At 46.1% G+C, this 27,742-nt stretch overlaps 1 protein-coding gene across 3 annotated transcripts in view; it reads right to left on the bottom strand.

Moving 5' to 3' along the window:
• Nucleotides 1–3,726: 3,726 nt before the first annotated feature.
• Nucleotides 3,727–27,742, bottom strand: part of TMIGD1 (transmembrane and immunoglobulin domain containing 1) — a 51,624-nt gene continuing 27,608 nt past the window's right edge. Inside the window, exons 3-7 of one of the 3 annotated variants that reach the window (XM_086955077.1) lie at nt 27,261–27,533; nt 25,544–25,822; nt 13,384–13,487; nt 4,897–4,925; nt 3,727–4,031 (exon numbers count right to left, since the gene is read on the bottom strand). In XM_086955077.1, coding sequence (XP_086811203.1) covers nt 4,028–4,031; nt 4,897–4,925; nt 13,384–13,487; nt 25,544–25,822; nt 27,261–27,533 — 689 coding nt within the window. In that variant the 3' untranslated portion in view covers nt 3,727–4,027. Of the gene's footprint in view, nt 4,032–4,892; nt 4,926–13,383; nt 13,488–25,543; nt 25,823–27,260; nt 27,534–27,742 lie in introns of those variants that run through there. The other 2 variants (XM_086955079.1, XM_086955078.1) reach the window with 2 other exon arrangements.

Below are 27,742 nucleotides of genomic sequence, written 5' to 3'. Positions count from 1 at the left end.
CAGACCTCGCTTTCCAATGTGGTTGTTCTTCAGCTTATATTGTCAAGCTTTTTCTCCAGAGATTCACAAAAAACTCGAATCTCCCTCTGATTTACTTCTGAGATCGCGAAACCCTTTTTGATATCCATGGCAATTGTGGTAAAAAGACTTTCCCAGGAGGACCCTGATAGACCAGCTTCTTCCGGAGGTACCATTGAGCCCAGAGCATCCCTGCCAACTTTGAGCCTTTCTTCTCCTCCTATCTCCAACTCCCCGCTCCCTTTCTCACCCGTCACCTCCAAGTTAGAGGCTATTTGGTTGACTGCCGAGCTGGCCAATATGATTTTGGGTATAGTAGTATGTTCATCCCCTATATTTCCTTGATTAACTTGCACCTCACTGGTCTGTAACTCGGGTCCAACCGGATCTAAAGTCACCCCTGAAGGGAAATCTGCCCCTAAAGGGGGATCTGAAGTAGGGTTCAGCTGAGAAGGGACAAGAGGAGATGCTATTGTAGATAAAGATAGAGGAAGGCTTAACTCTATAGTAGAAGGTGCAGGCAAGTTTATTAGACCGGAGGACTCCATAACTGCTTCCAGACCCCTCTGCTTCTCTCCTCGCTTTCCAACCTCCAAAACCTGAGGGAGAACCTTAAAATAAGATCTCAATGAAGGAGTAATCCGAACTTTTAAATCTGCTAGGTTGCCTTTTTTCGCCTGCTTTTTTGTACCCTTCATTTTATATTCTCGTATAGGAGATTGGTCTTCCTTCGAACCTTTAGGCTCGGGGGGGGGGGGGGGGTCTTACCTCTATTTGCCACTGAATCGTCGTTAGTACCTTGAGGAATCTGTGTGACCAGATTGGAGTTTTTACCTGCCCCCCTTTTCCCAGTTTTCTTCCTAATACTCTTGCTGCCCAGTGATTTAACTAGTGCAATCTCTCGCTCACCCTCCCTACTACCTTTTTTCTGAGCTTCCCGAGAGCACTGAGACGGAAAGGCAAGCAGAGAGGGGGTCACAGAGCAAACAGGGCTAGCCGGGCCAGCAGGGCCAGGAACAGTTGAGGCCAAATTTCTATCTCCCTTCAAATTGCACACTGAATAGGGAAAATAAGGCTTACCTAGCCTGAGGGCCCTCTGCCCCCCTGATACCTCGTTACTAGGATCAGCCTCTGCAGCCTCTGCCACGGGGTCCGGAGTCACCTCCTCACTGACCCTTGCTTCTTTAATTTCTGCCTCTAAAGCTGCCATTACTCCGTCAGTTGCAGCATGCGACTTCACCTTCCGGTCTAACTCTCCAGTGGGTGGGGGTGTAAACCAGGTATGGTTTCGCTGTGGGGTGAGCGAGCCTCCATCACAAGTAAAAAGAGCAGGGATTTACATAGGAACGATTGTTCCTTTACCTCTCTAGGATAGGACCTTGGAATGCCCAGAAAGGTCAGAAGGACTAGGACAAAGGGCAAACCACGAGTTGACAAAAACTGATTGTTTATACATAATACATGGGACGGTATGGGGGTTGTAGGTAATCTGATATTTAGCTCATGATGTATGCGGAAAGAATTTGTTACAACCTTGTAATGATAAGTGACGTATTTTTATAACAAATTGCAAGTTTTTGTTACTGTAATCGATTTTGGTATGTCTCACCAAACGACAACACTGGGTCTCGGGCTGTCTTTTTTGAGTTTAGCAAGTTATGGCTTAAGGGGGTTGTGTCAGAGGGAGGTCATCGATGTGTACCCTCTATATGACATTTACACCTTACTATATAACGTCCCTTTTTTTTTCTTCAGTGAATTTCAAAGTAAGATATGATTACAATTGTAAATATATCATCCCTTTAACAATTGTTTTTTCTGTGAAGATATATTTATATATACACATACATATATACATTTACATACATACCAACATATATATGTAATCTATTTACAACATTAATGTTCTTTATATTCTTTACTGTAAACAGAGTTCCTGTCTTCAACAGAAATGTTCAGAACTTCTTGGAAGGAGGAAGCATCTCAGTGGACGAGATTATGGTCTCACCACAAGTGCAGGAAGTCTGGTAGTTACCAGTAAGTTGGGACCGACTGGGTAAATAGAGGTCAGATCTGCTTTCATCTCAATTGAGAGCCCCCTGTTGATGATTAATTCAGACACACCTCTTCCTCGTTCCATACTGACGTAGTTTGAAATCAGTTTATTGCCCCTGTAAATACTGCAGGTGATGGTCACCTAAGAGCCTAAATGCTGCAGCATAAATGAAAACGAATGTAATTACATTTGTTTTTCAAAGGGGCTGTTCCTCTCCAGTCTTTTCACTTTTTAGATTTCTTTGAAACTTCAACCGTGACAACGTTTCCTTCATCTCCGCTCAGACCAGGGAGTCTGTGGGGTTTCTCCAGCCTGCTGGTCATTGCAGCTGGACTGGAGAAACCTAAGTGCGCATATGAATGAATGAATGAATGAATTAAGTTATATTTGTATAGCGCGTTTCTACCCTGAGGCCTCGTAGCGTGTGTGTTTGACTGGCCTAAGACGGCCGGCCAACACACATCTGCGCACTTAGGGGGTACACATAGCAGTCATCCTCCTCCCTCCCATGCCTCAGCCCGCCCCTGCCTAGAGCACTGGATCGGAGCCGGCAAATGAAAAATAAAATGATGCTAGAACATAGTTTTGTTTTTGATTTGCTGGCTCTGGGTCAGGAAATGGGGCGTCGCTCCTCCATTATTGTAACTGTGGGCTCTCCGGCCATGGTGGATTTGTATAATATGCCCAAAGCAACTGGAGTGCCCTGCAGTGACACTGAACAGCGTCTGATGTCGCCATTCCAGGCTCTACCTAAGACAGCACACAGAGAATGGTGTCTTCCTACGTCCTGATTTGAAAAAGTACAATATAAGCATGGCCTTTGAGGTTAGATATATGTGGGATGCAGCAGAAGCATCCAAGCTCTACAGGGTGAGGCTGGAGGTACCTGGAGGTGCCCCTTCAGACACTTCTAGTAAGGTCCCTGTCAGCGACAGACCCCGAGGTTCTAGTGCTACCAAAACCCTGATGTTACACAGTGCAACAGTAAGTGTCTCAAAGTGATACTCTGTTGTTTTTTTTTTGATAAACCTGTCTTGGAAATAGACTTAGCACTGAGCGGAGGAGCGTCGCCCCGCAAGCCCCAAAACTGAAAAATAAAAGGGTAATAAACTTTGTTTATTACCCTTTCATTTTTCAGCAACCCAGGACAGGACAGGACAGGGCAGAGCCAGCACTGCTGAGTGGCAGCAGCGGGAAGCTGTGCGCTTTAAAATGTGCATGTCTGTTTGGCTGAACGTCTTGTGACAGCCAGCCAGACGTGCATTTTAAAGTTCTCTAACCTAGCTGTCTTAGACAGCTGGCTTAGAGGAAGCGCAGGCCTCGAGTACTCTTAGGAGCGTTGAGAGAGGTTACTCTATCCAATCCTGGTGCTGATTGCATGCTATGAAAGCAGCGCCAGGATTGGGTAGTGCATTTTCCTGCATCGGGAGCTTCCTGAACGACACCCGTGGGAGGAGGACGTCGATCTACGAAGGTAAGCTAATTTTGTTTTTTGTGCTCCCGCCCAACCACCCTCTGTACAAACCAGCCGCTACTGCTTAGCAGCAAAGAAATGCAACTTGTCAGTTAAGGATTCTCTGTCAGTGGGTAAGGAAGCTTTCACCACCCTCAAAGCTGCTAAATCGGACCAACCCACTAACTTGGAGTAAAACCTATTGGAATTTTGGTTATAACATTAACAAAATCAACAAGATAGTTTGGATTCAGGTAATTGTTTCTTCCTTTCCTTGAAGTTTGGAGTAGAAGTTATGGCTACAGTCTAATTTGCTCAGCATTGTTGGGCACAAGTTATCTTAAGTAAATCATAAGTCATTAGTAGAAGTACAATCTTTAATAGCAGTAGGATGAACTATGTAGTAAAGTTCACATGGTCATATGTTCTGAAAAGACACCAGCCACATGTCTCGCCTGGCCAGGGTAGCAACATTGACGTGATGGCCGCCAGTCCTGGTATCACCTGGAAAAAACATAAGCTACAAGTAAAAATACGTCTTCATCTTTGTTAAAGAAACAATGGTGGTAATTAATGGTTGGTGCAGGTGTGAGATTAAGGAGTGAGGCTATTGGGAACACATATTCATAGGAACCCCCATCTCTGGGTTTGGATGTTTAAGACTAGACTTCATGGACCCTGGACCACAGATGTATCCTGAGGATGAAACTCTATGCAATCGGAGACGCACTGCACAAACCAGACGTGCTCTGTCTCTGATGAACCATGTGATGAGGAACAGGTTTGATAGACCTGTGTCCTGTTACACCACGTGATGGGGCAGACTATATAGACAAGTGTCTTTTACACCATGTGACAGGACAGGACAGGACATGATGGATGGACTGGAAATCCCTTCTCTGTTACACTTTGTGAGGGGGACAGACTTGGTAGACCAGGATTCCGCCTGTACCTTTTACACCATGGGATAAGACAGACCGGAAGTAATATAAGTCCCTTTTATGTCTGTTGCATCATGTGATGCGCACAGGCCAAGGCGTCCTTTGTCCGAGTTACACCACACTGTGTCACAAGTGGTGAATTGGGTATTGTATGCTGACCTCTAAAGAATGTCTGACAGACGGGGCATTAAAGAACATTTAATGCCCCCTCTGGCAGGGGTGGTGGGAAATACTTGAGATCATACTAATGGCTCTCTCGTTTCTTTAAGTTTGATGAACCGATAGCCAGAGTCTTTCAAACCCCTAGTTTTCGGTATTGACACACCCACCTGACTGCAATTTGCTAATGGGATGGACATGCTTGTACCCTCTGTTCTGAAAATGGATTTGAATACTGTAGAATTTTGTTTGGAAGAGGACATACTTACAGTGCTGTTGAAACTGGCTTTTTGAAGCACTGTACAAAAAACAGAAGAAACAAATTTAAAGTCCGAAATGTCATTTACGCATTAACGACAACTTGTAACTTTGATGCTTAGACATGTGCTTCAGTGACTGAATCTCACATAAGGCGTAGACATACAGCTAAACGTTTGCAACACTTGTCTTGTCGCAGGATGACTAAACAACTTTTTGCATCGAAAACTCAAACCTTTCATGAAGCAATTGATTGAACTATATGGTCCTGAGTCACAAAGGTAAACTTACACTTTTGTGTAAGTTTATGATTGTTTGCTATTCACAAAGGTATTTACCAGTAGTACCTTTACGAGTACGGAGTCTCAGCACATAAAAAGACCTATCTTTTTTTGTGCGGAGACTACGCACAGGTAGAGATAGTACTCGGAAATCCCTTTGTGAATAGAAAATTATCATAATATTATAAGTAAGTGTAAGTTTACCTTTGGGAATCAGGCCTTATGAAATATTGCGCCAAAGTGAATGCATTGTAACTGGACTTTTGCGATGGATTTTAACCCGCCCATGCTATCCGCTGACATTGCTGTTGCACCCCTAAAGACTGCTTGCCCACACTAAAGCATCCCACCATTAGCCTCACTGATATCTCATAAATAAATAGGACTGTTTGAGGTGGGTTTTTTTTAAGACTTCAAAACGCAGATGCGAATCATATTTCAAATCTGCACCAATTCTGGCTACGGTGGGCTAATCAGCATTGCCAAAGCCAATCGGTTTGGTGGTGACTGCCAGCCTTTTGGCTTTAATAATGCTTGTTTTAGTTGTAAAACGTTATTGTTGGAGAAGTTGCTGGTGCCTCCTCCATCAAAAAAAGAAACGGCTAAATGCCAAAATATGTTTTGGTCTCAAAAAAGCACATATAGTCAAATAATCCCTATCAGTGAAAGGAACTACTTTGTGTGTAGATGTGCTCATAGTGAAAGGGCAGAATGCCATCAATCACAATGAAGTTAGCCAATGACTGAAGCGCACGGACCCATTGTCCCATGTTGTATAAAAAATAGTATGAATAACACAATAACAGTGGATGAAGAGAGCTGGATGAAAGCCCCTATAAATATATTGTACATACAATTTTACTAAAATAAAAAGGTATTGGCTAATGAGAGCCATAGTAAAGGAGGTGGATAATAGTTGGTAATTTCACAACTGTCCATGGATGGCTACAAAAATTATTCATGCGGCAATTTGCAAAGTTCCCTATATGAGTAAGTACCCCTACCAACTAAAAACCTGTGACTATCCAGTGGTGTTGGGGGGTTGGGGGTGGGGGGGAGCTGAGTGGCCGGTCTGCCCCGGGCGGCAATGCCCCTCCGCTCCTACCTGCGGCTGTGCTAGAGGCACCAGTCGCGGGACTTGCCACTTGCCAGACCCCCACCCCACCCACCACCCCACCGCTCTTCATGCGGCAAAACTAGTGCCAACACAAGACATCGTGGATGGCCTTTCTACATAATACCAGTCACCTAGCAGACATTTGACCACAGTTTAGCCTCTCACGAGGCGCTACTCACTGGGACTGTGCCAAGTGCTGTGACACAATGTCTGAGCCTCAGTAGCTCTGTTTACTGTACATCAATCAAGTCTTTTGTGTAATCTTGCCTTTGGCACTCTATGCACTTTTTGGACTTTACTTGGAGTTTTGTTCTAGTTTGGATGGTGGTGGCCGGGGATATTGACAAATCCTTCGCATAGGCTCTAGTCTACTGAGTTGCCCACCTTTGCACCAAGGGCCACTAGGAAAGTGCAGCAGGGGTCATCATTTCTGTCTGGCACCTCTGCTGCAATGCTGTCTTGTGGTAAGCAGACTGTGGTAAAACCGAGAACCCACAAAGTCTACCAATAAGTTGTGAAGTTTGGCCACTAAGATAACATGCCTACTGCCCACTGCTATACAAAATGTAGTACATGATTGCTACAGATTTCAGAGCACTGTACCGTAGCCCCAGAATTTGCTAGAATGTACTGTGGTTTTGTTTTCATATTTATTTATACTGCTCTATTTTACCTACTTGTAAATTAAGACGCTTCGTGGAGATGTAATGGATCTGACTGTATATTGAATGTTTGGTGTTATTTACTACATGTGCACCATCTGGGTTAGTTACTTCTCTCCAGCTGTTTGCCCTCTTGGCTTGAATGCCCTTCTGTGGGACCTCAAAGCCTCCTGTCAGAAGTGAGCTTACCCCTCCCCCTCAAGCCCACTGTCTGAAGTGGTTGTTTGTGGCAGGGAACTTTACTAGTGGCTGAGGTGGCTTGATGAACGAAACTTGTCGGGATGCTCAGGACTGCCGGTCTCATGGTGTATTGAATTTAGAAAGGTTGGGATTGTCCATATATCATTCTGAGGGTAGTTTGTAGCCCAGACAGATCCTTGGATCTGAAGAACTTCAGATCCCGGTATTAGTGCCTGCCTATTAGTGTCAGATCACAGAAACAGTGCTATGCATGAAAACTCATTTTCAGTGGTTTCCCTTACCCTTCTGCAGCCTCCAGCTTTGAACTGAGACTTGTTCCAGAACTGCATTCTTTTGCAGAGAAAATTAAACTTGGTTGTTTTTCAATTTTGTATAATTATATTTTTTGTGTCTGTCTGTAAATGTTGTTATGCATATTCTGTACAGCGCTCCTATACCCTCGGGTCAAGTTTGCGCTATGTAAAACATGAAAAAGAAATAATTAAGGAAATGCAGCTCCTGGGGCTGTCACCCACCAGGATTGTGCAGAATAAGTTTCCATTGCTCAACTTCGTTAACCATGGAGAGTCAGGCGCCCTAAGTGAGTCATTTTCTTACCAGAAGGAGTGGACCCATACTAGTGAATTCCACACAAGAGCGATAAATGCCAGTACCCACCATTAACATTACCCAGTACCTCGTGATAGCTCAAGGCTCAATATTAGGCCTCATACTTGGCCGTTACACATTTTTCACATGACATCAATGTACATACAAAGAATCCCTGGCACTAAATTGTAATCATTCACTCAGTCAGTGATATGCTGGCTTTGGCCCTTGTGGGCCGTCGTAGGACACTCCATGTCTAAATAGGAGTCTTTGAATGAGTGGACTTGTCACTACACTGACAACTCTCAGCCCATCTATAAGGCAAAGGAGGCCACTGCCAGATAAAGAGACCTCTTAGAGCCTCTTCATACATTGAGAATACATTCAAACTCCACCTCATCTCACATCTCCATGCACCCACTCCTCAGCCAGGGAGTGTCTTGAGGTTAAGAAGTTCACAGAGCCATACCATGCGCATCTGTTCAACCATTCATTCATACAGTAATTCAAAGTTCCAGGCAGCCGCCTGATTAAAGCAGACAAGCTCCAGGAAATTCCAGGCCACCCAAATGTCACTCAAAAGCCCTGGGCTGATACGGAATGTATGTTTTGCAAAACAAGAGGGTTTAGAATGGATTGCTTGCTTATATCTGAGCCACAGGCATTACACTGGGTTCGCATTCCAATTAATTGTTTTTTAGGTCTCGCCTTGTGAAAGCAGCGCATGGGCTGCTCTCATCAGAGAGGACCTTTTTGCAATCGATTCTGCCAAAGCTTACATGCATGCGTAGGGATGGACAAAGATTGCTGCTCTCACTATTTGTACAAACCTAACAGCATGCGCGTGCATGTAAGGACAGTGGACAGTCCACCGCCATCTTGTGCGTGCTTTCAAAGTGATAGAATGCTGCCATGCGCGCACGCGCATGCACCCTGCGCCAACCCGGCCGACCTCCCTTGTTCTATTTCTATCTCCTCCCCTTCCAACCGACCGCCCACCTGCATTTAAAAAAAAATGACAAGAGGGATGTGCGTTTAAATATGGACTATGTTTCATTTCCCTTCCTTGCTTTTACGTATTGCCGGGTCTGCCTTTCTCACGTTAGTAGAGGGGCTGCTGTGACTCGGCTCACCACCGCTCCTTCGGAGCTTCCCCTCTCCGCTGCCGTTCCCGGAAAACCCCTCTGCAAAGCCATGGCTTTTTTGCGGGCAGGTGTTTGACTAGTCTGTCATTGGAGAGGGTTCCTGGAGCAGAGCCAGATGTTGGGCAGGGAAGTAACCAGCCGCCTAGAGTCATGTGTTTCACACAACTTAAGATAGAGTTTGTCATGAGGCAGCTTGCACCGCAGCCTAAGTTGACTTGACGTCCATCCTGCGCATCCGCAGTTTCCACCATTTGTCGAATGATTGGCAAACGCCTTGATTTTAAATAGCACATTACCCCGAACTACACTCTTTGCACAGAGAGGCATCTTGTGCACACGCTAAGTGACTTGCACTGGGCTAGTTAGGGAATGAGGGCGCTCTTTGGGGAAGTAAAAAGCAGGACAAGACAGTCCCAGTCTGCCCCAGGGCAGTGTTTGAGGAACCTGGGACGTTCAGGCTGCATAGCAGTGTTTACTTGAACCCCTTCCCACAGACATGACCAACGGGGAATTACAAGGTGGGGGAGCTACTGTACTCAACCAGGAAATTACTGGATTGTGTGACAATTCAACGTATTCTGATGTCAATAGCAAGTGGGCCATTTACTGGTTCCCATGTGAAGTGCTCTGATTCCTTCGGGTCTAGTTCGCACTGTATAACTCCCCTCCCCACCCCCAATAATAATAAGAAAAAGAACACAGGCATGGTATAAGAGAACAGATATAGGGATATTTTCAGCAGGTCACCCACAATGTGTGTCTTGCCCATTTCATTTTCTGCCACTCTTAACCTGAGTGAACTCACCCATGTGACCTTCTTCAGCAACTGTATGCCCCCTTCGCCCACTCTTGTGGCTCTCGCATATAAATGTTATAACAAGTGTCTTCATCAACTCACTTCTCATGCTGGACATACTGTACGGGCTTTTTTTTTTTACTTTTACAATATGCGACTTGCATGTGGTCCTTTGTAACCTGTTAGAAATTCGTGAGTAAAAGTGCCAAAATTTAAAAAAGAAAACCCTGGACTGGCGGAACTGTTCACATTTAAGTGTGGATAATCCAGAGCGCCTTACTGGGTGACTATTGTGGTGGTCCGAAAAAAAAACCAAAGCCGTAATTCGGACATAAACGAGAGATGAGCCCTTCACCATACTTTTAGATCGTCCTTGAAAACGCTGCTTCCTGTAACGTGTCTCTACTAATGCTTTAAAAGACATATAGGGTGGGCCTTGGTTCCACCGAAAGAAATCTTACATTGTGACCTCATGCTATTTGTTTCACCATTTCACCGTCCAGGAAATACTTACATTTGAATGAATTAATGAGGAATTATACATCTGAAAAGTAGACTCTATTGTCATATTGTTTGTCACATTCAGTTCTTTGTCTTCTATATGCGTCCTAGACACAAATAACTCCCTCTCCCTTCCCACTCCCCCTCTCTCCTCTGTCTTAACGACCAGGTAATGTCCAGGGCCAGCTTCTTGATTTAGTTTCTGTTATTCCAGTGATTATAATTCTTTTATATCTGGTTCAAAGTACTTGTGTCAAGAGGTAATGCTCCTGTGAACAGAAAAAGGGCACCAAGCAAAAAAAGCATTTGCAATGCAATAGGTCTCGCATTTACGTAAGTTTAAGCAATTGGCATTGTAAATTACAATGCCTTTTATTTATGTTTTAAATATGAAAACAAAAATAAAAGGCATTGTTATTTGCAATGTCAATAGCTCAAACACACGTAAATGCGAGAAATATAGCATTGCAAATGCTTGTTACTTCTTTTGCTCACTGTGCCCTTGCAGAGAGGGACTAAAAAATGCTAATCAGTTTGGACTTTCTCCTACTGGAGCAGTCCAGCCAGAACTGCTCAACACCCCCCACTCTGGGCGGGCGCAGAAGCAGCCCAAAGCCAGTTGAAGGCTGGCCATGCCTTTTCACTTAGTTGAAGATTAGATCTTAGGAAGCAGAGAAGACAGGACCCTCGCCTCTGCATACTTCTTGCACTTCCAGCTTCTCACTGAGTAAAACAAAAGGGCGACTCGTGGAGAGGTTGCATTCATCTCAGCCAGGACAAAGTTTATTAACAATAAAAAAAAAGCAATCTTTATTGATTGGTAAATCCCTCAATGGTGCTGCGAGGTGTTGCCTGCCCCCTCCACTGCCCCCACGGACTCAGACTCAAGGGCTCTGGGTCTTGGCCATACCAGAGCAGAGGAGGAAGGCATCTCAGGAGCTATGTGCCTGTCAGCGGCAGGCCTTGGCTTGTGGCGATATAGGACATAACATATACTTTGCTATGCATGGGTGTTTTTGAACCCAGAAAAGTATCTGCACTTTTTCCCCGCGCAGAAGGGCAGGGCAGGCGCATTTTGCACCACAGAGAGGGCCATTACATAAGAGGGCAGTGTGGGTTTGGCACTGAGACCACAGAAGCGCCGTGGAAAAGAGTGAAGCTTGGAAAAACCTATACACTGTGGGAGGCTGCCTCTGTAGAGTGAAAGGAGGAGAGGGGGAGTAGCTGCAAGGACCATCCACGCACCCAACCGTCGAACCAACGCACCCCACCGCCACCCTCCACACCTGGACCACGGTAACCACCGAAGACACAGCGCACACGATGAACACCATCCACTCCGGATCTCCAACCGACCCATGCCCCCACCACGTCTTCAACAAGGCTGACTCCACCATCGCACCCCAACTCCGAGACGTCATCAACACCTCCTTCAACACCGCCAACTTCCCAGAGAGCTGGAAGCATGCCGAGCTCAGCGCACTACTGAAGAAACCTACTGCGGACCCCACCGACCTCAAAAACTTCCGCCCCATCTCGCTCCTTCCTTTTCCTGCCAAAGTCATCGAGAAGATCGTCAACAGACAGCTTGCCGCCTTCCTCGAGACGAACGGCTCCCTCGACCCCTCGCAATCCGGTTTCAGAGCTAACCACAGCACTGAGACCGCCCTCATCGCAGCCACCGACGACATCCGAGCCCTGCTCGACAACGGCGAAACAGCGGCACTCATCCTCCTGGACCTCTCTGCAGCATTCAACACTGTCTGCCACCACACCCTAATCCAACGCCTCAGCAACACCGGCATCCAAGAGAAGGCACTGGAGTGGATCATCTCGTTCCTCGCCGGAAGAACACAGAGAGCCCGCCTCCCCCCGTTTCGTTCCGAGGCCGCCGAAGTCATCTGCGGCGTCCCGCAAGGATCGTCACTCAGCCCCACCCTCTTCAACGTCTACAGGAGACCCCTTGCTGCCATCGCACGCCAACACAACCTCAACATCATCTCTTACGCCGACGACACCCAGCTGATCCTCTCCCTCACCAGAGACCCCAACACAGCCAGAACCAGCCTACACGCATGAAAGACGTCGCCGAATGGATGAAGAACAGCCGTCTGAAACTGAACTCAGACAAGATGGAAGTCCTCATCCTGGGACCATCGCCCTCTGCATGGGACGACTCCTGGTGGCCCCCAGCCCTGGGCACCGCTCCCAAGCCAACAGACCACGCACGCAACCTGGGCTTCATCCTGGACTCCTCCATCTCGATGACCAGACAAGTCAACGCCGTCTCCTCATCATGCTTTCACAACCTTCGCATGCTTCGCAAGATCTTCCGATGGATCCCGACCGAAACCAGGAAGACGGTCACCCAGGCCCTCGTCACCAGCCGTCTGGACTACGGAAACACCCTCTACGCCGGGACCACAGCCAAGCTACAGAAAAGACTCCAACGAATCCAGAACGCCTCCGCCCGACTCATCCTGGACATCCCCCGACGCAGCCACATCTCCAGTGACCTGAGGGACCTGCACTGGCTCCCCGTCAACAAGAGGATCACAGTTCAGGCTCCTCACCCACGCACACAAGTCTCTCCACGACCTGGGCCCCAAGTACCTCAACGACCGCCTGACCTTCTACACGCCCATCCGCCAGCTACAATCTACTAGCCTCGCCCTTCTCCTACCTGGCAGCCAAGACATGGAACTCCCTACCCATCCACCTTCGGCTGACCCAGGACCACCTCGCCTTCAGGAGACAACTCAAGACCTGGCTGTTCGAGCAGTAGCGGACCCCCTCCCCCAAGCGCCTTGAGACCCTTCCGGGTGAGTAGCGCGCTATACAAGTATTATGATTAATTGATTGATTGATTGATTGAAGGAGTATAGTTACTGGGTGAGGGTCACATCTGGCTCCTCTCTAGACCACTGGGGAGGCTGATGACAGCAACTGTTGTGTACCCTCTTTGCAAACCCTTTACACCTTTTATCTGACTCTTTCCCCCCTGCTTAAGCCTCGCTCCAATTGTTTTCTGAACTTGTCCCTGGTTCCCCGTGGGGCTTTGTTCCACACCCCACCCTCAACTGCCCCAGGGGGCTTCTCTGCTTTCTCCTTTGCCCCCATACCCCCTCCCTCACGCTAGTTTGATACCTTATTGATCATTGACGAGGCGTACTGTATCCCAAACTCATTGCTTTTTTTTTAACTTACTTTAAATATTTTCTCTCTCCGTGCGAATATCCCAAAGGCAATGGTCAGCACCACGACCACCACAGCGGCGATGATGGCTTCAAAGGGGAAGCCCGGCTTCTTATCTGCGGAGAAAGAGGGAGCCAAGCAGAGGTTAGACTGGAAGATGACTGCAGAAGATAGATATCTGCTACCTCTCCAGCTCATGGAGAGAGGGGGAGATGAGGCGACAACCAAGGCCAAGAGAGAACGGTTACGGAGACAGGAAGTAAATAACAAAGACACCGTGGCATAGCAATGGGAGATGGGTGGGAGGGTCTGCCACGGGCGGTGGACACCCCTACTTTCCCCCGCCCTTACCTGAGGCTGTCGCGGGGCGGCAAACGCAGGGACCGCCCCAACCCACTTCACCTGCGGCCCCAATCCGCCACGGACGTCAAAGGGTCTAGCTACGCCCCTGGCTCAGAGACAAGAGGTAGGTAGTACCAGAGAAGTAGAGCGAAAGGTAGGGTTTTAGAGTGAGTTGGAGAAATTTGGAGGCAGGGAGGAGAAAATATAGGAAGAGCGCAAGGGATGGGGTGCACAGAGGGGTGACGCGTAGAGAGAGATAAGGTAGAAAGAAAGGTGTGTTAGTGAGAGGTAGAGATATACAGCTAGAGAGATCAGAGAGTGTAAGAAGTATAGAGAGATGCCAGCAATAGAGTGGTGAGGTATAAAGGGGCAAAGACAGTCAGGTATAAAGTGTAGTGAGGCAGGGCAAAAGGAAAAAAGAAGCTGGTGATGGCAAAAAGAGAAGCATAGAGGTGAGCTAGAGAAAGGTGAGGCAGATACAGAGTGAGAGAGAGTGAAGCAGTGTGAGTGAGAGAGAGAGAGAGAGAGAGAGAGAGAGAGAGAGAGAAAGAGAGAGAGAGAGAGAGAGAGACAGCTGATGTATAAAGGGAGGGATATGTAGAGAGACAAGGTAGAGGATGAGCTTAATAAACAGAAGGAGGCACAGTGAAATATGAGAGAGATAAAGGAGGTAATAAGAGAAAAAGAGGTAAAGGTAAAATGCAGAAAGGAAGGAGTATGTTAGTCAGAGAAGAGAGATAGGAGCAACATAGGCAGAAAGAGACAGTGGATGTGGAGGGGTGAGGCCGAGAACACATGGTGAGGTAAAACGATAGGTTATGTAGAGAGAGAGATGGGGGTTAGGGTGACCAACCGTCCGTAAATTTCACGGACAGTCCGTAATTTCGGCCGTCTGTCCGTTGTCCGTGAAGGAATCTTTAACGGACGCCATTTGTTCGTCATTTTAACAGGGCACCGGTTGCTCCACCCTAAAGCCGGCACAGCTTGCCCCCACCTCTTTTCTTCACTCCGATGCTGCACCAAAGCTCCTCAGATGCCCCGCAGCATTGGAGAGGCACAGCGGGATGGCAACCCTCACACCTCCAGCCCTTGATGACCTGTTAAGAGGTGCTCGAAGGTGACCGAGAGGGAGGGGCTGCCGGTTCAGGAGCAGCGACATCTATTCACATGCAAACAGCCCTGAATGTGTCATGTGTCTGCTATTTAGAGGGGGGATCACACATTCCATTTCTACCCAGGGCCCCAAACATCCGAGACTCGGCCAGATTACACCCCTGATTACACCAAGGCAGCACGTGGTTCTCTTCACAGAGCTTAATTACTGTCACTAAATTGTAAGTAAACCTCGGTTCTTCAAACATGCAGTCTATAATGTAAGAAAATAAAGAAATGGCACAATCGCACCCACACTGATTAACAAAGTATGGAGGACAATCAGTTCAATCAGTTCTCTTAGAGTATCTCCTGTAAGTACAGTACATCACAGTGGGGGATGGCATTTTGGACAGAGAGCCTGTCTTCTCGTTGTCTTGTGCAGGAGAGGAGCCCAAGATGATACTAAAATACTGCATGCCCACCCCTGTGTTCCCTCTCCTGTGATGGCTCCTGCCCTCCCCTCAGTGATGGCACCTGTCCCCCCATGTGGTGGCTCCAGTCCACCCCACTCCTGGGATGGCTCCTGTTCCCCCATTTTGTGGCTCCAGTCCACCCCCACCTGTGGTGGCTATTTCCCCCCCCTGTGGTGGATCCTGTCTCCTCCCTGGGTGGCTTCTGTCCCAGTCCTGGAACGGCCCCTGCAGCGAGGGTGAAGTTCTTGATGGGCCTCTTCTCAAAAGGGCTCAGCTCAAAATTAATATGGAAAGGTCGGCGAGTAAGTAAGTGAAGGGATGGGTGAATGGCTGGATGAATTAGTGAAAGGGTGAATGGATGAATGAAAGATTGAATAAATGGCTAATGAGAGAGGATGGATGGATTGATGAGTGAGGGGAAGGATGGAGAGAAAATGTAAATGGCTGGATGTATGGGTGGAAGGGTAGCTGGATGAAGGATGAGGGGATAGATGGATGAGGGGAAGGATGATGGATGAGGAGAAGGATGGATGGAGGGGAAGGATGGATGGATGGAGGGGAAGGATGGATGGATGAGGGGAAGGATGGATGGATGGATGGAGTGGATGGATGGAGGGGAAGGATGGATGGATCAGAAGATGGATGGATGGATAAGGGGAAGGATAAATGGGTGGGATGGGTGGATGCGTGAGGGGAAGGATGGATGGATGATGGATGAAAGGAAGGATGGATGAGGGGAAGGAAGGATGGATGAGGGGAAGGATGGATGGATGAGGGGAAGGACGGATGGATGAGGGGAAGGACGGATGGATGAGGGGAAGGATGGATGGATGAGGGGAAGGATGGATGGATGAGGGGAAGGATGGATGAATGAGGGGATGGATGGATGAGGGGAAGGATGGATGGGTGAGGGGATGGATGGATGGATGAGGGGATGGATGAGGGGATGGATGGATGAGGGGATGGATGGATGAGGGGATGGATGGATGGAGGAGGGGATGGATAGAGGGGAAGGATGGATGGATGGGTGGGTGAAAGGATGGATGGATGGATGGATGATGAGGGGAAGGATGGATGATGAGGGGAAGGGTGGATGGATGATGAGGGGAAGGGTGGATGGATGGATGATGAGGGGGTGCGTGAAAGGATGGATGGATGGATGATGAGGGGGTGCGTGAAAGGATGGATGGATGGATGATTAGGGAATGGATGGATGATGAGGGGGGGTAAAAGGACGGATGGATGATGAGGGGAAGGATGGATGGATGATGAGGGGAAGGATGGATGGATAATGAGTGGGTGGGTAGAAGGGTAGAAGGATGGATGGTTGGATGATGAGGGAAAAGGATGGATGGATGATGAGGTGAAGGATGGATGATGAGGGGAAGGACGGATGGATGAATGGATGATGGGTGGGTGAAAGGATGGATGGATGGAGAGTCGGTGGGTGAAAGGATGGATGGATGATGAGTGGGTGGGTGAAAGGATGGATGGATGATGAGTGGGTGGGTGAAAGGATGGATGGATGGATGAGTGGGTGGGTGAAAGGATGAATGGATGGATGAGTGGGTGGGTGGATAGTGGGTGGGTGAAAGGATGGATCAGTGGATTGGATGGTGGGTGGGTGAAAGGATGGATGAGTGGGTGGGTGGATGGTGGGTGGGTGGATGGTTGGGTGGATGATGGGTGGGTAGGTGGATGAGTGAAATGATGGATGGATTGATGGATTGATAAGTGCAAGGGTGAATGAATGGACGTATGAGTGAAAGGGTGGATGTAAGGATGGATGAGTGAGTGAAAGGGAGGGTAGATGGACAAAAGGATGAATAGATGTGTGAAGGAGTGAAATGATAGATGGATGAGTGATAGGATCAATGGATGGATTCATGACTGGATGAGTGGATGGATGGATGGATGGGCGGGTGGATGGATGGATGGAAGGAAGGATGGCTAAGTGAAAGGGTCGATGGAGAGAGAAAGGGAGGATGGATGGATGACTAAAATAGTGGATGGGTGGAAGGATTAGTAAGTGAAAGGATGGCTGGATTGGTGAAAGGGTAAATGGCTGAATGGATGAGTGAATGGATGGATGGGATAAAGAGTGGATGGATAAGTGTACAGGAAGGATACATGATGGATAGGTTTGCAAACGGTTGAATATGTTTGGAAATGGCTGGGCTTACTTATATACTATTGCGCGACCTCTGATGTGTCTGTAAAACGTACATATTGTCCTGAAGTTTTGTCCTGAATTTTGACCTCCTGTCCTGAATTTGTGTCCTGAATTTTGACCCTTTGTCCTGAATTTTTACACTCACCGTCCTGAATTTGCACCAATGCCAGTTGGTCACCCTAATGGGGGTGGGGGTAGAGAGAGACGGTTTAGAAATAGATTAGAGGCACAGAAATTAAAGGTGCGCGGTAGAGAGAAGTTCAGTAACAAGGAGCCATAGAGAGATGAGGTGAAAAAAGGGTGAGGGGGAAAGAGAAGTGATGTGGATGGAAGTGCGATTCATGGAGATGTGCAAAGGGCGTTGATTTGCAGAGAGAGGGGAGAGGTAAAGAGAAAGCGAAGGCAGAGAGAGGAGGATAGACTCAGAGGACAGCGATTTCAGACAAGTCTCTGTAAGTGCATTAACCATGTGAGCTATGTTACCAACATGCAAACCTGAGGACTGCTGAGTCACTGCAGCAGACACTTAACCAAATGAACCACCTGCCACAGATACAGATGGTAGAACAGCCGAGTGAGTTAATATTGTCACTGCCCTGGTCTACAAACATCCAAAAGGTCACAAGCTCCATCTGATTGTGTCTAGTTCAGCCTTTCATCCTTCTAAGGCTGATAAACGTATTGCTGAGAAGGTTGGTAACACCAATCATGTACAGTACTAGAGAAGAGCACGAGACAGAGCCACAGAGAATGGAAGCAGGAGAAGTGAGGTAGTGGGAGGAAAGGCAAGTGAGTTGTAATGAGAGACAGCGGAGAGACAGACATAAGGGAGGCAGAGAGAGTTGATGGTGAGAGGAGGAGGAACATAGAAATGGTGGGCTAAGTGGTGAGAGAGGGAGGTAGAAAGAGAGTTATGAGTGAGAAGAAGTGTGGTGAGAAAGACATATTCTTTTTTTTTTAAGTCAACTTTCACTAACTACCTCAGACAGTGCCAGGGTTAATGCTGGCTCGGCCAGACATGATTATAAAGCTTCTGTGGCGGTGCACACCCCGCTAATACATTTAAAAAAGAGTGTGTTTGTTAAGCATACATTTGTCTGTGACTGCCCCATTCACTTTCCCAGAGGTGCCCTTGAAAGGTGGAGGCCCTAGGCAATTGCCAACTTTGCCTTAACCCGCCTCTGTCTCCGGCTCGTGGTTGCATCCCAGGGGGCACCAGCTCTCTGCAGCCTGGAGCAGAACTGTAAGTGCCATGTAAACCGACAGGGGGCCCAAAAGTGTGACAATTAAATATGTATTGGGGTGTAGCCTAAAGTGAGCTGGAGGGCCTCAAAGGAATATATGACTAAGGAGTCACTATAATACAATGTGTATTCATGCCCAGGACATATTTTCGTATATCTACAAGGGCTGGCTCAAGATTTTATTCTACTGAGGGTGATAAGATGATAGATAATTCAGTGACATTAAGAGGGTTAGTAAAATTTTGATGCAATTATCAACCATGATAGTTGGAACAGGGCATTTCAGGGTATGTTTTATTATTGCTGAGGGTGTTCTGGTGGAAATTAACTTTGACCTCACCCATTTTATAAATAGATAAAATGAGTACCATGAGCTGGGTAGTAATTATATGTGTATCAATATAGTTTGTGTTGTGTGTATATGTACTATCATTGTGAATAGTATAATTTTTCACCTATATCTACAGTACACTATGCATTGAGAAGACTTTATGAGCTTTGCCTATCCCAACCATAGGATGAATCACATTTTCAACCATTTCTGCTATTTCTGTTTGCACTATACACATGTTTATTTTAATGTGAGGAATCGTTTCCCCTTTCAGAGAGCTAAAAAAAAGTATATTGCTTTTATAATACATGGGGTACTGCAATCCCTGTATAAAACCCTGTCCCTAATTTCTTTATTGCATGTAATTTGTTACACAACTACTCGCCTGTAATAAAAAAAAAAATAGAGCTGCTCAACTGTAGTAAACTATTACAATTCAGTTCTGACATCACAAAGCCTGCTTCCAGAGCTAGCAGCCAAGACTATGATTAAAACTGCAGTTTAAAAAAAAAGAAAACATAAAGAAATGTGGCATTATCTTTTGCTGCTCGGTAGTTCTAGTTGATCAGTGATAACCAGGAAGGATATATTTATGTCACCATGTAAATGTTTCCATGCTTTAGGTAATTACAGAAAATATAGGATCTTACTGCATGTTTCTACACATTATGAGCTGCCTATTTTTTATTTGTTATTTTTAAATCTAACCTCTGATAAACTGAATCTAATAACTTCTTTGCTACAAATATCTAGCTGTTTTTTGGTGTATTTACTTTTGCATTAGAAATTGTACTTTTATTCTTCATATTTACAAACATGCTATTTCTAGCAAATGAAGGAACAACACATCAATGATTTAAGTGGTTTGTGGGAAAGGTGAAAGTGTGACCATGTATTATAAGGAATAAAGTATTATGTCCATACATTATAAGGATATTGCAAGTCTCCTCTGAATTCCATGACAATATAAAGGAACTCGGCGTTCTTCTTCCGCTATATGGTCATGACCCGCTGAAGTGACTTGCAATATTCCTATAATGTATGGCAGGGGGTACTTTATTCCATATATATCTCTGTTCGTCTATTAATCAACTTGTAAACTAAGACAGTGTATCGTGAGTGCAGTGTAACAGCATCCAGCTATGTTCCAGTGTCTCTGACCTCCCACGGCTATGCCCCACCTGAAAAGTTAAATTGGCAAATGTTGCTAATTAACTCATCCACTAGGAATCTAACCAGAGGCTGTAAAGCTTCAGCGGTTAATCCGTGAGCCGTGCCCCAAACACATGGGAAAAGGTGCACAACGTCTGTGCATTTCTCTGCGTCCCATTCGCCTTTTCCACACCTTGTGTCCTTCAAATCAAAATTAAGAGGAAGAATATTAATAGTCTGATTTAACATGTAGAACCTTCTAGAAATGTCTTTTAATCCACTCCAAGCGTTTGCCTTTTGGAGAGTAGCTAAAAAGAATACTTTCTTATATGATTTTCACACGCCTGTAGCCGCTTAGTTCTTTCTATCTCTCTGCTTCTAGGTTATGACCCTAGGAGTTGCTAGCTTGTTGCTTGCTCTTGGAATTCCAACCTTATTTATGTCCAGCAGTTTCTGCTTGGAATCAGATACCTGGTCCAGGACCTACTGTTATTCTACAGTTCATATCCCGCTCCTGAATTATTGGCTGATTTACTTCCACTAAAGTTTTTTTCTGGGATCCAGTGTTTTGTCCACTAAAGGTTCTGGGTTTTCTCAATTTGAATCTCACTCCTGCCCTACCTCCTTAACAATCTGCTGCCAGGAGTAGGAGAAAGAAGTTGGCAATGGGGATGTATTCCCAAATTACTGGTGCATTCAGGGCGCTAAAAAAGCCTTTTGCAATGGAGTATGCTTGTTCCCTAGCACTGTCAGAATTACCATTTCCAAATTGTAGGCTACTGTTTTATCTCGCTTTGCAAATACCCTGAGTGTTAGGACTGTCTGCTGCCGTGCAAGCTACATCACATTCCAACCCCCTCACCACTGCGCACTCGCCAATATCTGTGAGGTCTAAGAGCCCTGCTTGTGGATGGTGAATGAGGCTATGGCCTCAGTGGCAGGCAACTACTGACATGACCATCGAGGGCAGAGGAGGCCGCCATGACAGAGAAGGCTAGACCAAGGTCGCCTCAGGAAACAGCATCATGGTTGACACCTACAACTAGGAGAGAATTGCCTGAGCTCTCCTAGACCTGCCTGCTGTCAGGCCCCACCTCCTGTCAGGCTCTACCTCCAGTCAGACCCCACCTTCAGTCAGGCCCTACCTCCAGTCAGGCCCTACCTCCAGCCAGGCCCTACCTCCAGTTAGGTCCCACCTCCAAGCAGGCCCTACCTTCAGTCAGGCCCTACCTCCAGTCAGGCCATACCTCCAGTCAGGCCCCACCTTCAGTCAGCCCTACCTCCAGTCAGGCCATATCTCCTGTCAGGCCCTACCTCCAGTCAGGCCCTACCTCCAGTTAGGTCCCACCTCCAAGCAGGCCCTACCTTCAGTCAGGCCCTACCTCCAATCAGGCCCTACCTCCAGTCAGGCCCCACCTCCAGTCAGCCCTACCTCCAGTCAGCCCTACCTCCAGTCAGGCCCAACCTTCAGTCAGCCCTACCTCCAGTCAGGCCCTACCTCCAGTCAGGCCCTACCTCCAGTCAGGCCCCACCTCCTGTCAGGCCCTACCTCCAGTCAGGCCCTACCTCCAGTCAGGCCCCACCTCCAGTCAGTACTACCTGCAGTCAGGCCATACCTCCTGTCAGGCCCTACCTCCAGTCAGGCCCTACCTCCAGTCAGGCTCTACCTCCAGTCAGGCCCTACCTCCAGTCAGGCCCCACCTCCAATCAGCTCTACCTCCAGTTAGTCCCTACCTCCAGTCAGGCCCCACCTCCAGTCAGCCCTACCTCCAGTCAGGCCCCACCTCCAGTCAGCCCTACCTTTAGTCAGGCCATACCTCCTGTCAGGCTCTACCTCCAGTCAGGCCCTACCTCCAGTCAGGCCCTACCTCCCATCAGACCCTACCTCCCATCAGGCCCTACCTCCCGCCAGGCCCTACCTCCAGTCAGCCCTACCTCTGGACAGGCCCTACGTCCTGTCAGGGGAAACAGCGTTTATAACGTGCTCAATACCACGCGGGTAGGTAACAACGCGGACATTACATCGTCTGCATTGTTACAATGCATGGCATTACATCGCAAGTTGTTTCTACGACTTGCGCTAGATGAGAATCGACTTGCCCTAGATGGTGCTCAACACCAAGGAATGTGTTGGATTTTAAATCCAACACATTCCCTACTGTTGCGCTAACTGGAGTAGGAATAGTAATTTATACTATTCCTAAGTCCAGCGCACCATCTAGTGCAAGTCGTAAAAACGAATTGCGATGCAAAGCCATGCGTGGTAACAACGCGTACGATGTAACGTCCGCGTTGTAACCCACTGCGTGGTAATGTATGTCATAGTAACGTCATACATTCTCCTGTCAGGCCCTACCTCCTTAACAATCTGCTGACAGGAGTAGGAGAAAGAAGCGGCAGACCTTATCTTTGTCAGAAGAAATTACGCCCAAAGGTGTCCAGAAAATATGCCATTGCCACTCAAAGAGAGTGATTTTCGGCTGAGTTTTGGATGGCGTCTCTCCCACAAGCAGGAGGGGTGCTAATTATATAAGAACCTCTGCTGTATGCTTCATTTCATTTTGTCCGCCGAAATGCATCAGAAATGGTAGAGATATAATAAGGCACACATTTTTTGACGAGAAATCATGGACCTAACTTTGGACTTCAACAATTTCCATTAGATAGATTTGTCAGTCTAGTGTATGACATGATAATAATAATGCTTATGTGTTGAATTCCTCCAGTAGCACATCAATACCTTCTGATTGTGTCAATATTTACTTAAATGGAATTATCCATAGAAGCTTTTAAATTTGACCAAAACCTCTACTTCTCGGGAAGAGTAAACCATGTCATTCCAAGACAAAATGCACACATATTTCAAGCGATGATCCCACGTCCTGGAATAAGTAGCAACATGAGCTATAAGGAACTTTTTGATGTGTGCTGAATTGATCTTCACACATTGCGTTAAAGATTGTGATGTAGCATTGTTAAAGATTGTGATGTAGCATTGTATCGATTAAAATATTTTTCAAATAGATGCGTAAATAACTAACCCTGGGTGTAGTTTCACATAGTATACTTTGAACTTCACGTAGTACATGTAGTCTGCGTAGCATAGCTGATGACACTGTGAAAAAATTGCAAAACAATTGCAAATGGCATCCTGCATAATGCCAGTTATGATAAAATAAGTATCTCTATCTTTATATGTTAAAGTGCATATAGTACTTTCACAAAAATGTAACTTAAAAATTAGCAAGAAGTGAGAGAGGTGATGATTTTGGGATCCTCCCTAACCTAGTGGGAGTACCAAACAGATGCCTTGAAAACAAATTGAATGATTTGGTGGTGGTCCCATCCTCTTAGAACCACCCCAAGCACAGTTATTGGCAAAACAATATTCCCAACCAAAGGCCCTGCAAAGCATTTTGGGATGAGATTAGCAGTGGGCAGTGAATATTATATAGTATCCAATATCAAAATAATTCTACAAAGAGCTGCAGTTCAACTGGTGGTTACTAGATTTCTCTCACAAGTCAAATGCAAATGCTTGATGAAAGGGTTTCAATGGTTTTGCAATTGACTCGTGAGGGACATCTAGTAACGACTAGTGGAACTACAGCTTGATGTAAGAATAATTTCAATGCTTTGCATTTGACTCGTGAGGGACATCTAGTTACGACTAGGTGAACTGCAGCTCTTTGTAGAATTATTTTGATATTGGATACTATAATATTCACTGCCCACTGCTAATCTTGTCCCATAATGCTTTGCAGGGCCTTTGGTTGGGATTGTTTCTTTGCCAATAACTGTGCTTTGGGGTGGTCCTAAGAGGATGGGACCACCACTGAAGTTCAACAAAATGTGCTTTTTGTTTATGCTCTTTGTGTTCAAGGCATCTGCTTGGTCCTCCCCTAGGTTAGGGGGGACCCTAAAATCATCAGCTCTCTCATTGCCAAGTGTTTTCATTGTAAAAGTTAACTTTTGTTGATTGTTAATATGCATTTAAGCAGTAAAATTGCTTACTCAAAGCTTCTGAAGATGATGTTGATTTAGCTGCTACACTGTACGAATTTTTCAAAGGGGCATTAAAGAAAAGGTTTCCTGTGGTTATCCATGCAATCAGCTATCTTTTAACTCAAGAGCAAGAACATGCAGGATACAGTCATTTTGACTTGTTTGAGACTGAAAATCCACTGTAGAACTTTGGTGAATAAAACTAAAAACTAAGAATAAAGGTATATGGCTTTTTATACGGCAGAAGATGGGTGTTTTTCCAGCAACAGCTAGAACCAGCATTTAGACTACCAGACTGCAGAACCAGTGGTGACCAAAAAATAAATAAAGGCAAGTGGGATATGTGCCCATGTGACCGTGTGTCCGTTACTAAATAATCCTTAAAAGTCTAGGCTTTTAAGATGTACACATGAGATATATTTAGATACAGCGATCATACAAATACTTAATATTACACAATCTTATACGCAGCTCCAGGAGTTGTGTACACTTCTCCCTGCACGGTGGTATTTACAAGTGAAAATGGGTTTAGGAAATAAGTAGTCATTTGAGAATTAAATGTGTTAGCAGAAAAGTTTATTTAATTTGAGTATAGACTTCATTTATTGTGTGGTTGATTTAAGGGTTATGCTGTCAGTTACAAGGCCAGGACACCCAATTTCTAGTTGTTACTCTCTCACTTCTCACAGCTTTGTAATCCTGGGCAAATCATTTCACCTACTCGTATTCAAATTTCATCAAGGTTTGAACATTTGTTGTGCGCAGAAACAGGCGGACTAATGTACATTGTTGCTTATAAATCGCTTCAAATGGAATGTATTTATAGAAGTATTTTTTAATCTACTTTATATCTGAATCAGGGTATTCTGTTTCACTATGTTTCCTCTTCTTTTTACTGTTTACCAACCCTCCATCAAATGAAGCAGCTAAACCTTATGACTCATCTTTCCATAGCAGCATGTACTGCTACACAAAACACTCTAAATATTAAATCATGAAATTAATATGCGCTAATACTGCAGTTTCTTGTCCTTCCTAAAGTGGACACCTAGATGCCTTCTGACAGATGACCACATGGAAATGGGCACAATACAGAGTTAATTGAATTTTTTCTCTTCTTATGGATTCTGGTAAGGACAAACCCACCTCCCATTCCACAGTGTCATTTCACATCTGTATCAAGGTTAGTATTGGAAAAGAGCAGAGTGGATGGCTGAATGTGTCTACAAGATCATATCACTACATTTTGCATGTCTACCTTTTGTTTGGAAAATCTGTTAGAAATCGGTCCATCTCCCTATATCATTCAAGTGATCCTGTGTGCGATGTTCTGTACATATTGCCTGCATTGCGTTACCTTCTACCACCAAGTAAAAGTCCCTCGTCGTGATATTGTTGCTGATGTAGGCCTCACAAACGTACGTCCCACTGTCAGACTTTTCTGCTTTGCTGATCGACAGTTGGAAGATCTCGCTGGTTCGGCGTTGGGTGAATCGATTTTTCTTGAGTACCAGCATCCCGTTTGCCTGGCGCCAGGTCATCTCAGGCTGGGGGTTGGCCTGGACGTTGCAGGTGATGTCCACGTTGCCTTCTTCCTCCACAACAAGGCTGGTTGTACCGCTCAGAATTGGTGGGACTGTCAAAGAATGAAAGAGTCCTATAAACTGATGTCAATGCACAATCATAACCAGCCTGCTCTCTGTCCATCTCTCTCCTCATATTTATGATTCATACCTATGGGTAGGGAGCCGTGGGGCATTTTCAAGGAAAGGGTGGACAGTGATCTCTTTATTTGGTCAGTGCCATCAGTTTTCAATATTTAATGTATGTCAATATTTCCAGCTTGAAAGGAGAGAGATATTCAGAGCACAAACTTTGCACCATGTAATAGAGTGATCTGGCAAATCTAAACCTTCACTCAAGGTTTGCAAGGTAACATCCCATAGTGCACAGGTCTTGCAGCCTTCCACAGAACAATACTGCATTGTTCCCACATCTCGTAGCTAATGCCTCAGACATCAGCAGAGACATCATGGACATGCACACATTTTTTATTTATTTTATTTTATGTGCTTCTATAGCGCCTGAATAGACCCCCGAAGGGGTATCTCCGCGCTTTTGCTAGTAGAAGGAGAGTATTACCGTGCCGGGTCACTTCAGAAGTAGCAGGGCATGAAGGTTAACTAATGGTGAAAAGGTGGGTTTTGAGGGTTTTACGGAAGGATAGGTGGTTTGTAATGAGTTTAAGTTTAGGGGGAAGAGAATTCCAGAGAGCGGGTCCAGTGTGCGCCAGAGCACGACCTCCCTGACGAGACTTTTTTATTTTAGGGACCTGTAGTAGGTGGAGATTACTCGATCGTAAGGATCGGCCTGGGACATAGGGTTGGAAGGCCTTAGTGAGATATTTGGGGCCCTTTCCTGTCAGGCATTTGTGGATAGTGCACAGAATTTTAAACTTAGTGCGTTGCCGCACTGGCAGCCAGTGGAGTTTAGCCAGTAGAGGACGGGAGGGAGTTCTAGATGGAACATTAAGGACTAACCTCGCCGCCGTGTTTTGGACTACTTGCAGTTTGTTTAATTGGCCTTCATTGGTTGACAAAAGAAGGCCATTGCAGTAGTCCAATCTACTGATAACTAGTGCCTGGATTAGGGTTTTCCTGTGGTTATCAGGTATATAGGGGAACACCCTTTTCAACAGTCCAATGGCCCTGAAACATGTGCCAGCAACTTGATTGACATGATGTTTAAAAGTCAAGGCTTGATCGAATAACACACCTAAGTTTTGACATGAACCTACAACCACAGCGAAAACTTCTGAGGATACATATCTCTCACAGCTCAGAGCATAGCAGGCTAGCGAGACACTCTGGCACCTCAACTGTTGCTTCAAAGAGCAGCTACACTAACTCCTGAGTTGTCATGTGTCGCAGACCAGCACAGACATCTATTCACAACATGTTGTAGGTGGTGTCTCAAGCAGAATTGCTGACTCTCATTCTTGTAAGTATGCAGTAAACCTCCAGCTATGTTTCCATATAGCAAACCAGTAGATGGGAGAAATACACCCTACTCACACTGCACGTCCAGGACCACGGTGACCTTGGCGGATGAGTTGCTCTTCAGCAGGCAGGTGAAGGGCACCTCGTTGTCGCTTGTGCTCACATTGGGGATACAGACCTCACTGTGGTTGATTTTGTTTCCCGCTTTCAGGTCTATGAGTCCATCCTTGCGGTACCAGACAAGTTCCTCATCCACAGTATTGCCTTCAGCGGAGCAGCGGAGGGAAACACTAGCGCCAGTGGTCAGAGGCAGCGCGGCGTCCACCATGTGACCATTTATTGAGATCTCTGCAAAGAGGATAAAAGAGCAAAGCACTGCTAAAAGATGCAATATATGCGTTCTGTTTCTTTATATAGGTTAATACTGCAGCAGGTTCTCTGTGGCTATGCTGCTCAAATACATGTTGAAACATCCATGTTTGGCTTTGAAGCCACCATGGATCTGGTGGTATTTGATATCACCTTGATTCAAAAGTAGATCAACTAACACTCTCTGC

The sequence above is a fragment of the Lissotriton vulgaris genome, chromosome 2_1 (genome assembly GCF_964263255.1).
Source record: "Lissotriton vulgaris chromosome 2_1, aLisVul1.2, whole genome shotgun sequence".
Taxonomy (NCBI): Eukaryota; Metazoa; Chordata; class Amphibia; order Caudata; family Salamandridae; genus Lissotriton; species Lissotriton vulgaris.
This window is presented reverse-complemented; position numbering and strand designations above follow the sequence as displayed.